The 17,358-nt window shown below is 39.5% G+C and overlaps 1 protein-coding gene across 1 annotated transcript in view; it reads right to left on the reverse strand.

The window, feature by feature from the left end:
• The window catches only part of ntrk1 (neurotrophic tyrosine kinase, receptor, type 1), a 39,316-nt gene extending 24,167 nt beyond the window's left edge, over positions 1 to 15,149 (reverse strand). Inside the window, exons 1-4 of the mRNA XM_067600702.1 lie at positions 14,425 to 15,149; positions 5,691 to 5,765; positions 4,023 to 4,094; positions 946 to 1,014 (exon numbers count right to left, since the gene is read on the reverse strand). Of these exons, the coding sequence (XP_067456803.1) occupies positions 946 to 1,014; positions 4,023 to 4,094; positions 5,691 to 5,765; positions 14,425 to 14,633 (425 nt within the window). The 5' untranslated portion in view covers positions 14,634 to 15,149. The remainder of the gene's footprint in view (positions 1 to 945; positions 1,015 to 4,022; positions 4,095 to 5,690; positions 5,766 to 14,424) is intronic.
• Between the last annotated feature and the right edge of the window lie 2,209 nt (positions 15,150 to 17,358).

Here is a 17,358-nt window from a genome sequence, read left to right on the forward strand (position 1 = left end):
AAACTTGTGTTTTCCCACTGTTGCAATTTCTTTTCACACAGAAAAAAACTTAAGTGAACCAAAATATATCACTAAAAGCCACATGAGAACATTCACTCCGCTTATTGGTTAGATGTGTCTGGAGCAGGAGAGAGAACGTAAACACTGGAAGAAGGTTCTGAAGAAGATCCTCTGATCAAATATCAAGGCAATATATATATAATATATCATTGTTAATCCAGGTTGGACCTCAATTCACTCTCTAGCTAGCTGCTAGCAACTGTTTGATTTTACTCATCCATATCCCAGTATGCAAAACGAAAATGGCTACAAGAATCATCCAGCTCAAACTTGTACAGTACGCCTAGTAGTTGGGTCAGATCAAGGTCGGGTCACCTTCCCACCACAAACTAAATCCACTAACTGACCAGACCGAGAAAACTTCCTCAAAAGGGTTTTGATGCGGTTGTTTTCGTCCGCACCCGAGTATGACTGCTGTGTTCAGATCTGCCTAAATCTAATCGTACGGAAAACGAACAAGAGACCGATTCAACCCTTAGATTAACTTAATAATATATTAATGTCGAACAGGTACAACTTCTTTAACCTTTATGTTTCTCATTTTAATATTTAATATTTTAATAAAACATTAATTTTCATAATGTGTGTGGTCAACGTATGTTAGAAGTAAAATTAGCAATAGCTAAAACTGGCAAACAAATGACGCTGTAGAGCCATATGGCTACACTTTTCATGGGGCCCTACCAATGTATATTACCAAATGAAGAGAGGATCGAGTAATTCAGTGACATGTTAGGACTACAATGATTTTTTTGGCTCCTTCTGTTGATGTGCAGCCAAATCAGTAAGTAATTATTTATTCCCTTACAGCCAGCCTGACCTCATGGAAATTTATGCTTTTTGAATGAATGAGGTTAACATCATTCTGAATTTAGAAGAACTCACAGGTTCAGCAGAGGCAGAAAATGAAACACCCTCCAGGAGATGTGTTCCAGATAGTTTGATGCCAGGTTCCTATGACACAAAGAGAGAAAACACAAGATATCATCAACAAGGTTTGCTTTGCAATATGCAACACAATAGTAACGTAACCTGTGTTGTACCTAGCCCAGGAAAGCTTTTACATGTGGTACCTTTGCTTTGCCAATATTTTACTTTTCTAGTGGCACAAACAGCAGTTTTTTAGAGGAAGGAACCACTTGAACAGACAAAGAGATTTGTAGAAACTTGTTGATTTACCACCTTACATACACAATAAGGCTACGGTGCCCTGGCAGTGTATTTGAAGTCTTGCCATCCAGCCATCTGCTCAAGTGTTGATTTGATAAAAAAACTACCACACTTTCAGAGAAAATTCAACTATTTTCAGCCTAAATACATAAAAGATTCAAGTAAAAATGTTCTTTTCATTGTTCCAATCTAGTCCTGTTCTGTAGTTGAGTCACGCTGTGATTTGATTGCTCACTTTCAGAATAATGCGTACCTGCTTTGAATCACTCTCTGTGGAAAACGTTAATGCATCCAAATGGGTTCTGATCAATTACCTTGGCAAGTATTTCACACAGCTAGGAGCCACATTCACAAACACCTTCAGCACACCTCTCAGTGTTTACTTAGTGTTCAGTACATTAGGTGATTAGTCCAGAGTGACAAACACTTCTTGGAGGAAGGACACTACAAAGACGACCACACAAACTAAAATACTCCACAGAATTGCATTCGGAAGAAAAGTTTGTCATTTACCATATAAACTTTTACAATTTTTATATAGTGTACTGGTCAAACCTAATAAACTATATATAATAATCCATTAAAAATAGCTTAATTTATTTCAATCCATTAATTAATTGATTAATTAATTAAGATGAGCATAATAGGTCCCCTTTAATTCCATCTTTATTAATGGGTAAATTATTGGATGGATTGCCATGAAATCCCATCAGCCTCATTTGAACTTTGTGGGTTTTTTTTTTTTTTTTACCATTCTAACATCCTCAATTAAGATGACTCAACTACATTACATTACACTTGCTTATTATCAGCATGTTAGCATTGTCACTGTGAGTGTGTTAGTATGCTCGTGTTGCTCAAAGCAACCTCAAATAAGATTTTACAAAAATTGAAATGCAAACATGTGAATAATGTTATCCTACTTACAAATTATGTATGTCAGGCTATCATAATAATCCTGTGCCAGATAAATTCTACATATCCTATTGTTAATCCTCTCGAGCCACTAAAATATCATCACAGTCGTTCTTAAACGATCCTCGGACAGCCAAGGAACCAGGCTGTAAATAAAACTCCCTCAGAAGATGACATAAAGCCACACAGGGGAGCGCACACATGGAAGCCAATACATATTCACTCTGCTAGGGCCAAGGGTTCAAATATTTGTTTTCCTTGCTCCCAAAAGTTCATGTCAGATGGGTTAGTCATTGGGGCTTATCCATTACCAGCTCGATTCCTCCTCGGGCCCACAGGGGGGAGAGCAGAGCCGAGAATAGTATCTCATTCGTCTTTAGCTGTTCTTAAGACCTGAATGTATTTTTTTACATATAAGGCAGTTGAGCTCCAGGTTTGTGGATGAAGGCGAGAGCAGAAGGAGAGAAAGGAAAGCTGTCTTAGCCTTCCTGTTCACTGCTTAGTTTGGTTATAGTCAGTCCTTCTTAATCTCAGAAATACATCTGTCACATAGAAGCCCCTATACTCCACCCAACCCCAGCCCAACCTCTCCCTCCACAGTGAAATATTGATTAAGTGATAATGGACCCTTAGTGGAGTGTATTTATTATGCATCAGTTGTCGATAATCCGCCAAAGTGAGCGAGTAAAAGGTGACTGGTGGATGTCTTCTCCAATTTCTCGAGCTCACAGTGCCTACCTCTTCACCCACCCACCCACGCCCCCCCCCCCATCTCTGATCCACGAGACCTGCCTGTCTTTCAGATAAACAACATCGGACATGTGGCACACGCTCAGTAAAACGATGAGGACAAGATGGTGGCGATAAGGGTCAGCTGCTGATGAATAGACTGATTTGATGGTTCCAGTCGATAAGTCTTCATAGTATTATTTATTTTCGGGCCTGGACTGTAAGACCAAACTGTTCATAAATGTTTAGACTGCAGAGAAGACATGATGTAACTTTCAAAAACAGAAAATAGTGAAAAGGTTGAAATTTGAGGCTCCCTTGAATTTTGCTACCTGTTTTGTAGATGACTATTTAAAAAAGGAGGTGTTTACTACTGGATATTTTTTTTACTATTATAAAAATATGTTTCTATGATACAATATGTTGCAGACTTACAAAAACTAGCAAAAAAACTGTGATTTTTTGTCAGTGACCACAGAATTAATTGATTCAAGCCTGCAACTAAAGAGTATTTTCACAAGTTAGTTTTTGTATTAAACAAGGATTGTTTAGTCTTTGTCAAAAAAGTGAAAAATGGCTACTACAATTTCCCCAGAGCCCAAGGTGATGTCTTCAAATTGCCTGTTTTATCTGACTAGCAACCTAAAACCCAAAGATATTCAATTTATAGTGATATAAAATAGAGAAAAGCTGCAAATCCTCATATAAGAAAAGCTGTAACCAATTACTGTAGATTCATTTTCTAATTGAAACTAATTGTTTTTATCACAAACTGACTTAAAGTATATTAATTTGTCCAAACTTGCTTGCATTTATTATGGCTGGACAACTAGATATAAGAATGTTTATTATAAATGAAAAACTATAACATGATCACAAGTGACACTCAAAACCCTTTGACAGCTAACCCATCTAGGAAGAGTACTTGTAGTTTTAATAGTGTAAGTGACAAATGTATGATATCTGTGGATGACTAATACATCTACTTGAACAAGCGACTGAGTCACTGTGATTTTGAGAAACGAAGCTCTCGTCTCATGTGACGTGCAATACGAGCACTGAGTGACAGCGACAGATAAGTTGACCCGCACGCAGCTCAAAACACGACATGGAGACGACAATCCTTATGTAACCACAAAGACACTTACACATACTGCAGCTTGAGGTTGTATTTGAAGGCGTTGGTAGAGATCAGCCTCAGTTTACACGATGTGACGGTGCTGGAGAGAGAGAGGAGAAAGCACAATAAAACACTGTTTGTGTTGTGAGAAATAATGCCTTAAAACATTTTGCTGGTTTAAAGTTTGAACATATAAATAAAACAGTTGTAACTTTTCTCCAATGGAATATAACAGATGTCATGAGAAATTAGTAAAATCTCTAATCTCTTGGTGCTTTTGTTCTGAGGCTGTTTTTCATGGTTTCGGCCAGGCTCCTCAGTTCCAGTTAAAGGAACTCTTAATGCTCGACATGCAATGATGTTTTAGACAATAGCATTCCTCCAACTTTGTGGCAACAGTTTGGAGAAGGCCCTGTGCCATTTAAACTTGTTGCTCCCCAATTTAAGTGAGTTAGGATGACGGGTTGGGATAATCTAGACTCCTTGATGCCTTTTCTCCTTTTCCTTCTCTCCCTTATTTCCTTCTCAGTTTATTTTAGTGTTGTTACTGTTCAATTCTTCCTTTTTAAATGTTTCATTTAGTTATTTGTACTGATTGAATATCAAATAGATACCTGTATGACACATCCTTTGACTTTATAGTTGTCAAACTGAGCAAAAACTGACTCATTGTCATCTGTACATGAACCAAACTGCTCAATAAAAGTATCTTTGACACGGACACATTAGGGTTCACGTTATTTCAAGTCTGTCCTAAAACACATGTTTTTCTTGCTGTAATCATTCCTCTTGTTCATACTAGCCATTAAGAGATCCCTTCATAATCCATATCCCTTCTTCTGTGCAAAAATGTATTTAAAAGTTTATTTGAAGCTAATATGAAGCTTCAGCCGACCAAATTATTCTAATAGATATCTTTCAAAGTTACTGTCTTTTTACTGCCAAATCCCCCCCCAGCTGAACAGGAAAACAAAAAGACAAAAATAGGATTGTTTGTTTGTTTTTGCTAAAAAGACTGTAACTGTGGAAGATCTCCACTTTATTTGACTTACTCAGACGGATGAGGCCTCACATTTTCTTCAGATAAACTTTTAAATACATTTTTGCTAAATACAAGGACTGTGGATTTTGTCCCCCAACACTCAGACTGAAAAGACATTTGTAAGGGATCTTCTAATGGTCATGCTCTTGTGGCTGAATGGGAGTAAATCCCTGAACTCAGGTTCTATAATGTTATGTCAAGCCTTCCCAGAAGAGTGGAGGCTGTTGTAACAGCATAATAATGTTGGGATGAATGGGATATTCAGCAATCATATATGGGTGTCAGGCGTTAAAAAACATTTGGCCATGTATGAATAGTTTGAATAATGAAAAAATACGTACGATAGAACTATGTTCAAATGTACATCTAAAATTGAGAGAACCATAAAGTTAACTGAATGTAGTGTTCATGAGTGGGAGACAGTATGGACAACTCCGACAAGGCTGTATAGAGCAATAGTACATTATGAAGCAGAAGGCCGCAGTGCTGTTTAGAATTACATATTGTATCGAGAATTGCACTTACAGAACAACTAGTACAGTACATTACAGTACAAGGAAACTAGTGTATATGCCAGACGCATGAACTGTTGAACATATGCAGTGTCTTTGTCTTACTGTAAGTTGTCCAAGTTGTTAGAAAACCATTACTTACAGGTTCTTCAGCTCTCTGTAGTGAACCAGATCAATTTCTGTTATGTTTTCCAGGCCTGCTTGGTTTTCTATGTAACTGGTTAGAAAAAAAAGGGGAGTGAGAGAGAGAAAGAGACATAGAGATACAAGGTAAATACATACATTGTGTTGTGACCTTCAGCATTTTGTTGTGTTGATGTTCAGTCAGCCCATGCTGAATGAAAATAATAGAAAACAAACTTCAGAAAATTACACACACACACACACACACACACAAAAAAAAGTGAATGACATTGACCAGGGACATACAAAGTAAAGGAGGTATGTGTTTAGCATCTAGGGCATTCCAACTTTGGACAGTTAAAGGGAATGAAAATACCAAAGTGCCATTTTAAAAAAGGACAATACCACACCAATGAAGAAAAAACAGAAGAGAAAAGGTTCTCCAGTTTTTGCTCAAAATATAGCAGAGTAGTCAGAATCAGAAACAAGATCAACAATCAAAATGTATAAAAAATAAGAGAAAATACAAGTACCACAAAAGTCAAGTATTCATAAATTATATAGAATTAAAATAAAAAGATAACATTTGTAAAGTATATTCTAAAGTGCAAAGAGTTGTTACAAAATATTGAAGGGAATGTCCAAGTTTTCATAGTATAAAGAGTGTAAATATGCAAATGTTTAATTAATAATAAAACTGAATTTGTGTTATGTAAAGCAAATGCCAGTCTATCGACAACGGCGTTCCACATCCACACTAAACACTGAAAGCAACAGAAGAGACTTGAGTTACAGTCACCTGTGTAACCTTTGTGTCAATATTCAGCAGGTAATTACTCAAACCATTAACCCCTTTTTTTAACGGGTGTCTTTATTCAGTCTCAGGAGAAATGACAGGAGAGAGGACAGGAAGAAACGCACGCAACTGTGGGAGTGAATGGGATTCGAAACCATAGTGGTGTGAGTTGAATTACAAAATAAGAAACAAAAAGGAATGGGATAAAAAAAAAAGGAGGGCAGCATCAAAATTCAACCCCAAATCTGTGTCTGACCTCCCTGACATCCACCGAACAAACTAACAACTGATAACAAAAACCGGCCAAGATGTCCAGAGACCATCAAACCGCAAAGCTCATATCAAGACTTAATCTACTGCTCGTGGAAAAAAAAGAATGCCTCAAGAGATGCCGGGCAGATGAGGCTGATGGGAAATTCTTCTCAATGAGTAATTTTCCACTTTTCCAGATACAGGCTACCTCCGAATAAGTAGCGAGTTATCAATTCAGCACTCAGTGCAAGGACAGCTAGGTCTTTTTATGTGAATAGATGGCTGGATCAGACCAACCAAGGATCTCGCTGGAGCGAACTGTCCACCCCATTCTCTGCACTCCTCCAACTCCATTCCACCCCTTTCAGTTCTATATATGAATGTTGTCCATTTATCTCAGAGGACACTTCTTTGATGAGCTTTTCTGAAAAGACAACTAGATTAAGAAAGGTTTTTATTTATGTGATTGTCTTCAGCCCTCTCCTGAATGCATTGTAATATCCTTGGGAGAGCTTTTCTATCCACTAAAATGAACAAAATAATAATAATAATGATAATAAATAGAAATTATGAAGATAACATTTTCAGTAGATCGCCTTGAAGCAACCACAATGGAAGGAAGATGGAAAAATAGATATGAAATGTGTACGTGCATCAACTAAGAACTTTGTCTTCAGCAAGAGAGCATGAAGCACTTTCAGGTTAGTTTGTTAGTTTGTTTGGTAGTTTCAGTTGCTGACTGCAGTTAACAAGTAAATTAACCCTAATACATATAACATATAATATAATAGCAAGTTCAAAATCCACCTTAATAGATCTAGTTCGAAGTTTATTGTTTTTTTAGGCTTATCTCAAAATTTTTTAGTCTTTAAATTCTGGAAGGTCTCAGTGTATCTGCACTGGAGGCTTCAAGTTTTCACATCACACTTGTTTAAGTCGCATACTGGACCACGATTGACTCTAAACTGGTTGTGATGTCACAAAATCATGCTCGTACTAACATGTTTTAAACTCACAATTCTTTACAATTTTTCAAGTCTGTCATAAAACAACAGTCAGGTGCTCGTATGAACAGTGAAAGAGATTTTCCTCGCTGTAATCATTCCTCCTGTTCATACTGGCTATTAAAAGATCCCCTTCAATGTAAGTGATGGAGGCCAAAATCCACAGTGTGTCCACACGATGCATTTAAAATTTTATCTGAAGCTTATATGAGGCATCAGCAGTCTGAGTTAGTCATATCAACTGGATATCTGCCACATTTGTCTTTTTACCATCAAATTCCTCAGACAGCGTTTCCCGTCTTCATGTTACAAACTTTCAAATACATTTTTGCACAGAAGAAGGACTGTTTTTCCTTGATCACTTACATTGTAAGTGCATCATGAAGGGATCTTCTAATGGCCAGTATGAACAGGAGGGATGACTGTTTCAATGTACATTTGGACACCTGACTGTTGTTTTAAGACAGACTTGAAAAATTGTGAACCCATCCTTTAAAGGTATACTATGCAGGATTTGTCAGTTGGTGTTTCTAAACACACAGCGTTCAAAGGTGGCCCCTCCTCCTCGGCTAAATGAGTGAACTGAGAGAGAGAGAGAGAGAGAGAGAGAGAGAGAGAGAGAGAGAGCAGTGGTGGTCAAGTGATCTTGAGAGTGAATGAAAAGGTTGAGCAGCACTGGCAAGAACAAAGCCATGAATCAGATAAATAAAAGGTCATTTTCTGATTGTTTCATGGCGGTTACATTCTAAAGCACAAATAAACACACCCACACCCTCACACACCTCCACACAACCCTGCAGGAAGGTGCCGCATCGCCAGATTTTGTGTGAATGCAGCTCAGTCCCACCCTCGGTCACAGGCACACAGACCCGCAGCTCTTTATACATCCATGACACAGAGACAGAGAGCAGAGCGGAGCAGAGGAGAGAGATGGAGACAGCAATGTAAATCGGTCGCTATGCTACGAGTCCGGACCTTATACCTGCATGCTGTTATTAACTGAGGGCTACACACCCACTGCCCAAAGGTTGATGCCCAGAAACTTCCCAAAAACAGCAAAATAATAAGAAAATACAGGCAGAGGGCAGAGTCTCTGCAGATAAATACACTGCCACACACACTCATAAGTGATGATTTAGAGGGATGACTTTTGCATGAGTCTACATATTGTTTGTTTTTTTAGGGAAATCTTGCATAGTATGCCTTTAAGATCAGCTTCTTACTCTGAGCAACGGGACTTACATGACCATAAAATGGTACAGTACAGTAACAGTTTGGGGTTTCCAAATGAGACATTTCTATATTTGTGTTTTGTTCTCTTCTCACTGGTTTAAAGTGGTTGGGAAATATGTAATCTCATGTATTTTCAGGCACCAATCAGGATTTAGCAACATTTGAATAAAAATTGGACGACAGCTGGTGGGTTGTTTGGTAACAGTCAATAACTTATCGAGAATAAAGATATCTTCCAGGAAATTTACTGTTGTGGATTTGAAAACTGAAGAACGAGGGAATAATTCAGATAACTTCAAGTCCCCCTTCACTCAAAAATGTGTTTTTCTTTTTGTTTCTAAAGTTAGATGTTTGACTTTCACTGTGCAGAATGATGTAATGCAACGATGTGCAGAGTTTCACACTGTGGCACACAGGCTGTTTCCATATTCATCTGCTTAAGGGGGGAAAGTTCCTTTGTGTTCACCTCAAATCTGAGTTTAAGGCACATACCTACATGCATGATTTGTGATATCACAACTAGTTTGGAGCAAACCATGCTCCACTATGCAACTTAAACAAGTGTTTATTAATCAGCAAATGAATAATGATTAAAATAACCGTTAGTTGCAGCCCTAGTGTAATGTTAGCAGTTAATGTTGCAGCTGCTCAAGCTGGAGCTCATTTTAACTACATATATACTGTTGGGTAGTTTAATCTGTAAGAATATATCATGTTTTATAAATGCATCACAGGAATTCTGTGTAAAATCTCAATCAAAAAGTAACTTGTAGAGGAGTAAAAATCTTGAAATTAAATGTAAATATTTAAGGACAAGTACCTCAAAACTGTACATCACCACTTCTTCAGTGGTGTGTTGAGCATATGCCAAAAAATACCTGCAGTAATTTCTCGTTGATGACAGCCAATTTCAGCATGTGGCATTGTTTCAACCTTCCACTTCTCTGTTTGTCAACTGCAACACACAAACCTTTTTTATTCATGTCTGATTGACCCACGCAGCAATAATGTGATTACAGGGCAGGTGGGCCCAGGATCACCCATCGCCCTTACTTATTGGATTGAGCCAAGTGGGTTGTATATCATCTATTGTTCCCGACTGGGGGCATTGACTGGCAATTCACAAAATTGAATTTATAACTCAGCGTATGATGAATCTCGGCCGCTGTTCCACAGTTAATGGCCCCTTGTTTGTTCTGTGTATCGGCTGTATTCCCTTGCACTGCCAATACAGTGAAGTGTTGTTGTTTGCTGGCATGTAGAGCACCGCGGTAAACAGAAGCCAAGAAAGGCCTGCTCACTTATTGATTGAACGGTTCAGAGAATGTCAAGCCTCACCCTGAGCTCTACGAAACATGTTTAGCTGCAGGTACAAGGAAATACCTATAAGGTATGAGAGAGAGAGAGAGAGGGAGGGGGGGAAAGAGAGAAAAAAGAGAGAGAAGAGAGAGTGGGGTATAGGTGAATAGAGGCAGAAAGTGGCAGTAAATTGACTTGCTCCACCGAAACAGCTTTCACAAATGTAGTTCCCTCTTAACAAGTGCTAATTGCTCAGATCCGTGGACAGGAACAAAGAGAGAACAGCGTGATGGTGCAGAGAGTGACATTTAGTTTTCCATGCTGGAGTTGATGGTGGGTTGTATAATAATACAGCAGACTGCTTTCAATCACAGGTGGTCAGTTTCTACTTCTTTTTCCATGCAAAGTTTTAAAAAGCCAATGTAAATACCAGTCAGCTACTGCAGGCGAGCTGTAGCTGACTGAAAGTCTTGATTCATTTGAACAATAACTTAGATGAGTGCTATTCAGACACATTCCTCCTCCTCCTGTTGATTTCTCTCCACAAGCCATGTGATGATAAAAAAAAAAATTTGATGTGTATGGCTGTAAAGAGCGACCTACATCAAACTAAACCAGCCTCTAAACCGCAGCACCAAGTGAACATCAGCCATCTATTTCATCTTTTGAGCTCCAGTTGAACCACATCGAAGAATCATAAATTAGGTCAGAACAACCTCAGTGTTACAGGCAGGTCAACAGATCGTTCATCAGGAATGGAATTTACATTTGAGTCTCAAAAATGAAAAATACCTTTTACAGCCTTGTGTATCGCAGATCACAGCATGTGGGTCTCAATCAGCAATAAAAGCATGATACACAAAGTAATGATTTGTTAACTAAAAGAGCAGAGTATACATATATCTTGTCATTTTACCTGCAGTAAATATCTTAGACATACTAAAAGCTTATTGGTTTATTGAAGTGGCACCAGATAGAAAGTCACACCTTGAGAGTGCGTCATCTTTGCCACAGTTGCCATAAGTAGTGGACCTTTAAGTCTCAGAGTTTATGGAACTGTTCCTTGATGATAATGTTGTATCTCCAGACAAAAAAAAAAAAGATATTTTCCAAAATTTCAGGACACATTATTTCCATCTCAATGGACAACACCAGTGTTATTATGTTTTTTGAGTTTCAATTGGTTTTAATTAAAAGATGAGTCAGATTTTGCACTTAGCAAAATGCGAACAGATAAACTTTAATAGATTAAAAAATGTTTTTAGAAAAAGAAACAACAAAACTGTTTTCTTTGAGAGGTTCAGAGCTTTTGAAGACACTAAGTGTCATAGTCTGGCTTCAGACTAAATGGAGAAGTTAAGAAGTTGGGTTTCATCATACATGATACGTGATACATTATCATCATACATGATGATAAATAAATGACACACTGCTCATCTTTTTCTGCTTGACTATGATTGTTTGTTGTTTGAGGTTTATTCATGTTACAGCAATATGTTCTTCCTGGGGTCCTAGGTGTGTACTGACAGTTGCAGGTTACTTTACACACAAGTGCTGTTGCTTGTGTGATTTGGGTTTAATCAGTTTTATGTTTTGAAAGGGAGCGTATGTTTAAAGGTATAGTTAACAGAAAAATGAAACCTGAGACATCACTGCATTTACTTAGTCTCATGTCAGCTGTAACTATATTTATTTTTTTAGGATAATCATCTGTCTCATTGTGTTTTCGGAGTTTTTTCTGTTTGCTCTTTTCCCCTCTTGTGTTCTCCTCAACCTGCAGTTTCCCTCCACACCTGCCCTGCATCCAGCCTCATTAGTCCTGCCCTTCTCTCAGGCTACATCCTAAAAAAAACGGTATTTTAAAACAAAAACGATATCCGTCCACACGAATGTTTTAGCACCGTTTCATAATTAATCTCCATCAATACGAACACACCTGAAAGCGCATATCACTTGACCATTCACGCACACTGGGCATGTGCGTGCTGGTATAAACATCGCAGGTCAGTAAGTCGGTCTGCATTGATCTATAAATGAATGTGGGTGATTCTTAGAGTATCTGCTGTCCACAACTGCTTTATACTGTGTTAAGAGCTTCTCCTTCAGTTCATTAAATCCCTGCAGCATGAAGGCAGCAGGACTGATATGTAGATAAATTCGCAGCCTCTGAGAAGGGCCGCGACAGAGCGCAGCGCCGTTACGCACGGCCGCTCGCTGTATTGACCTTTATTAAATCACCTGATGACACCAGATACAGTATGACCACACACACCTCTACACACATCAGACTGATCGGTATTCTGCTTTTTATGAAAAATGTCGGGTTAGCAGGGCTCATCAGCCTCTTTTCCAACTTTCTTTTTAGCAAAAGCTGCGCTTACAGTTTTATCCTTGAAACAGATTGCAGTGCAAACACTGTTGTGTAACAATAATTATTAAACTATGTGACTGTGTACGAGGTGAGATATTAGAGTTATTGCTGAAATAGCGTCGGTCCGATATAATCATATAAATGGCTTCACCAAATCAATTTCTTTATTTTTTTTTTTATTTCTATCGTTATTATAGTAACTAACTACTCCATCGGTCTTTGGGTGCAGATTTGTGGTGATGTGTGTTCATGTCGTGACAGTTTGAGTCATCCAGACATTTTCTGAAGAAAAGCTTTCCGTTTGTTGAGCTGTCGTTATCACATTTGACTGTGATTGGCACAGCTGTTTCAGAGCTATGAGAGCAGTGATGTGACTGGCTGAGAGACTATTTAATAATCACCACACCCACTCATCAATATTCACCTTCATCCAGCCCTTTGGCACGTTGCGCTGCTGCACATACATGAACCAGAATAGCAGGTGCGCATTGAGACCTGCGCCAGACCTACCACGCTGCCCTTGGCATTTATTATTGAAATTTCATATTCAATATTCAATATTCAATATTAAACTGAGGGTGCAGTGCATGCTTTTGCACCCTAGCAGAACCGGGCCTGCATCATCGTTTTCAAGTCTCCATTTCCGCCCGTCCAGACTAAAACACAATCCTGGAGTTTTCAAACTAAAACAGGGTCAGCAGTGTTTTCAAAACTCTCCTGTGTACACACCTCAGTGTAAATGTAGCAAAAAATATGTGTTCTAAAAGGAAAACGTATTAGTGTGTACAGGGCCTCAGTGTTTCCTCCAGCCAATCAGCTCCTCACTTCACTCCCCTCACCTGAGCTTCTACACCCATCTCCCCACCTGCACTTCATCTACTCCTTTTCACATCAGTCTTTATCTAGTCGTCTGCTCAGTTTGCCTGTTCCTGTGTTACAGTTTCTGTCGATTTTCAAAAATTCTTTTGATCCTGTCACTTGTCGTCTCCTGAATCTGGGTCCACCTGTTCTACTCTCTGTGACACAGAGGCCACACTGAGACACGCTGCATGATAAGATTTGGTTGCCATCACTCTATGCCAGTTATTTTCAGTGTCATTCTATAGTTGATTTCCAATAACCAAAGTGACTGAATTACTGCCAAGCTAATGTATCTCAAATAGCGGTGGATACAGTTTACATCAAAACAAATAAAGGCTATAAAGCAGCACCTTGATTTGGCTAACGCACAAACGCTCTACGTGCTATGAAAACAGATCACAGATTTCATTATAACAGGAATCTGACCGTACTAAATAATAATAAACAAATGCATGGCTGCAATCCAATTTCAGACAAAAAGAAAAGGAAACTTGGAATACAAAGAAGCACGCAATGGAAAGCAACTTTGTAGTAGCACAATTTTGGACTATATGGTCAATGTATCTGCTCCATCTTTGTCCATCAGAGACTTCTACTTTTACTCACTTAATCACTCATTCAGGAAACCTTACCAATGATTGTAGAGTAATTTCTATGATTGTTGCTTCAACAATTGGACTAGATAAACATACTCTCCTCAACAACTGGACCAAACCCCAAATCATCAGAAAATATTTTCCTAAGATGAATCTCCAGATCAGATATGAAACCAGTTGCAAAACTCTGCCACTGAGACATTTTTAACATATTCAACACAAACCCAGCGTGATAAGCTGAACACAAAGATTCAAGCGTGACAAACAACAAGGCATCTGACACACTCATGCTCATTTAGAGGCACATGCAGAGCAGGTAACACAGAGGGAATCATACTCACATCTCTGTCACATTCTCGCTCTCTTGTTGCGCCAATGCTGGGATGCTAGTGATACCATCAAGCTCCAGGCACTGCAGCATGGCAAAAGAGCACCGGCAAGCTGACGGGCATCCTCCCAAGGCGGGTGCCGGTGCCAGGCTGAACAGGGTGAGCACAAGGGGCAGTGCCAGGGTCAGGGGTGCCGCCAACGAAGCTGTGCCCTCTGCCATGCTCAAAAGAGGATCTTCTCAGCACCAGCAGAGAGGTTTGGCAGCTTTAGTTGGAGTTAGTGTCTCTATGGTTCACCTAATGAAGAGCAAGTGAAAAGAGGTGAGGAGCTTTCTCACACAGTGGCTCTTCTCTTGGCTCTCTGGCAGGCTTGAGATCCCAGCTGGCCAGGGTCTGGTGCTGAGCCACAGCTGTACTGAGCAGCAGGAGGGGCAGGCAGGCAGGCAGGCAGGCAGGCAAGGGGCCTCTGGGGACATGATGGTGGTAGGCTGCAGCCTCTCTCTTTCTCCCTCTCTCTTCCTCTCTTCTACGATAAAGGGAGGGGCAAGATAACAGGGGCCAGAGTCACCAGACACCTCAGAAAGCGAGAGGGGGAAGAGGGAGGGGTTGGGGTGAAGGGTGTGTGCTGATGATGATGAGAGGAGGAGATGGGATATGGTGATGGAGATCTCATCTGCCCCCCGGGTGAGAGGTCTGTTGTCCCGCTAGCAGCTCGAGGTGCAAGCAGAGCCAAGAAGTCAGGACTCTTGGGTCCCTGGATGCATGCAGTAGCGCTCTCACACTCATACTAACACATACTGCTGCATGGAGATATAGATGGATCTTTCTGGTCCTGGGAGAATTGATTGTTGGAAGGTTCATGATTGTTGAGACTTAGGAGGTTAGTGATGAATTTAATGGTGGTGGGGAGGAGGAGGGAGGGGGTACACTATTGGTAATAAGCTTTTTTTTCAACAGTGTGAACTCCCAACAGGATTTAATGATAGGAAATGAAAGCAAGACTATAGGTCCCTGAGTTTGTTGTGTTTCACCACTGGAACATAAATAATGTTGTTAGTCTCGCAAAGCTAACTTTGACTTTTGACTTTGACCAGACAAGCACAATCTGCTAGCATCAGACCTCTGATTTACCCTCTGATTTAAATAAACATGAAAAACTTGACAGGATATGACACCTAAATGTTTTACTGAAATTTGTCTGAGTGAATTTGATTTACAACATAGAGTATGCAGTAGCAGAGTCATGGTTCACTTAGTTAAAAGTTTGTTGATTTTGTTCAAGAATTTTGTTTAAGAGGCAGAGATGTAATCACCTCTGAGACTCTTGAGGGACCGATATGACCCGCAAGGCAAGGGCCATATGACGTGCCAAAAGTCTAAGTAAGTGTAGTTGTTGGTAACCAACTGTCCCAGAAAAATTAGTAAAATTCTCGACAACAAAGTTGAAAACTTAATCAATCTGCAGTGTTTCTTTATTGTTTCATCTCTATTTAAAATGTGACATTATACCCATCATGAAAATATAGGCAAACATTACTTTGTGTTAATCAGGCTTTGAAAACTATTACAGTTCAATCACAGAAATTTCCCTTAAATAAAAAAAACGTGTGGGTGTATCACCCAGCTCTGTTCAAAATGTCCAAATGGAGAAATATCAGATAATGAAGAGGGCACAGCTCAATGCTATTGTAGTAGAAAGGCAAAAAACATCATCTTAATATCAATTTCTACTTAAAAATACGATTAAGATTGTAATAATAGCTTGTGGTGGCAGGTTAGCTTGCTAGCAATAGTGCTACCTCGGCTCTCCCATCAGTCACCTTGCAGGTCAGAGCCATCCCTTGACTCTTCCATCACCACCCCCATCTCGACATGGAGGCGGTAGGTACAATCCCAGATACTACAGCTAAAGTCTGTACTGTTTGTACATTGGCTGTTAATAAACACAAACCCCTCTCACCTTGTTGTTGTATTTTCTCCTTTATGAGTCCACCAAACCCTTTCTTATCGAGTCTGAACGGTTGTCATCCCCTACACATTGTGAAATTCTCAATAAAAGGTGAGTCCAAAGTTCACAAGTCACAAGACAAACACAGAACAGAGTCGCAGAGTCATTATATCTGCTTGACATAGAACTACTAAACTTTCCCCAGATCAAAAATGCTGAAAACTGTGAATGTTTGGCATTTTTCCTTTTTGTTTCAGTATAAACTGAAACATTTCCAAGCCATCTACCACTTCATAGAACAATATGAGCTTATAAGCAAAGTGAAACCATGCTAGCAGGTGAACTCTACTAACGGAGCCTCTAATCCTATAACTGTTAGCATTAACCTGCTGCAGAGACCTGGGGCTGTCCATTACACACATGTTCTTTACATGAGTGGAGCCGTTTTTTTTACCCATGGGACAAATACTGTGCCCCACCCCCATTCCTCTCAGTCATTCTGCACATGAGTAAGGTCATAGAGCAGAATGACTGACCGCAATTACTGGCCATAAGCTGAATAGCCATTTTTGCTGCTGTCGTCAGGATTATCTGGTGGCTTAATTACTCTTCCTTTTACGCCCCTTTTTCTTGGTCTTAGCTCAGCACATTGTGTGGGGGGACAAGGCGCTTATTCACAGGAAAAGTGTTCGAGAGCTCAGGCAGCAGTTAAGAGATGAAACACTAAATGAGGGGGTGCATTTCCTGGGTGGGGTAATTGACAGCATACAGCATAATCATGCAAAACAAACATATGCAAATGAGATCATGTAAACAGGTTGCAATGTACGTTATCTGAACAAATTTATGTACAACCGCTTCCTTGAATTTCCCAGCTGTATTTGGCAGTTTACTGTACATACCTACAGATCACGTGAAGTGGTTTCATTTCAAATTTCAAGTTTCTGTGAGATTCTCCCCACACTCTGTATTTGGAAGGAAAAGAAAAGATGTCCCCA

Source organism: Thunnus thynnus, chromosome 10, assembly GCF_963924715.1.
Source record: "Thunnus thynnus chromosome 10, fThuThy2.1, whole genome shotgun sequence".
Classification (NCBI taxonomy): Eukaryota; Metazoa; Chordata; class Actinopteri; order Scombriformes; family Scombridae; genus Thunnus; species Thunnus thynnus.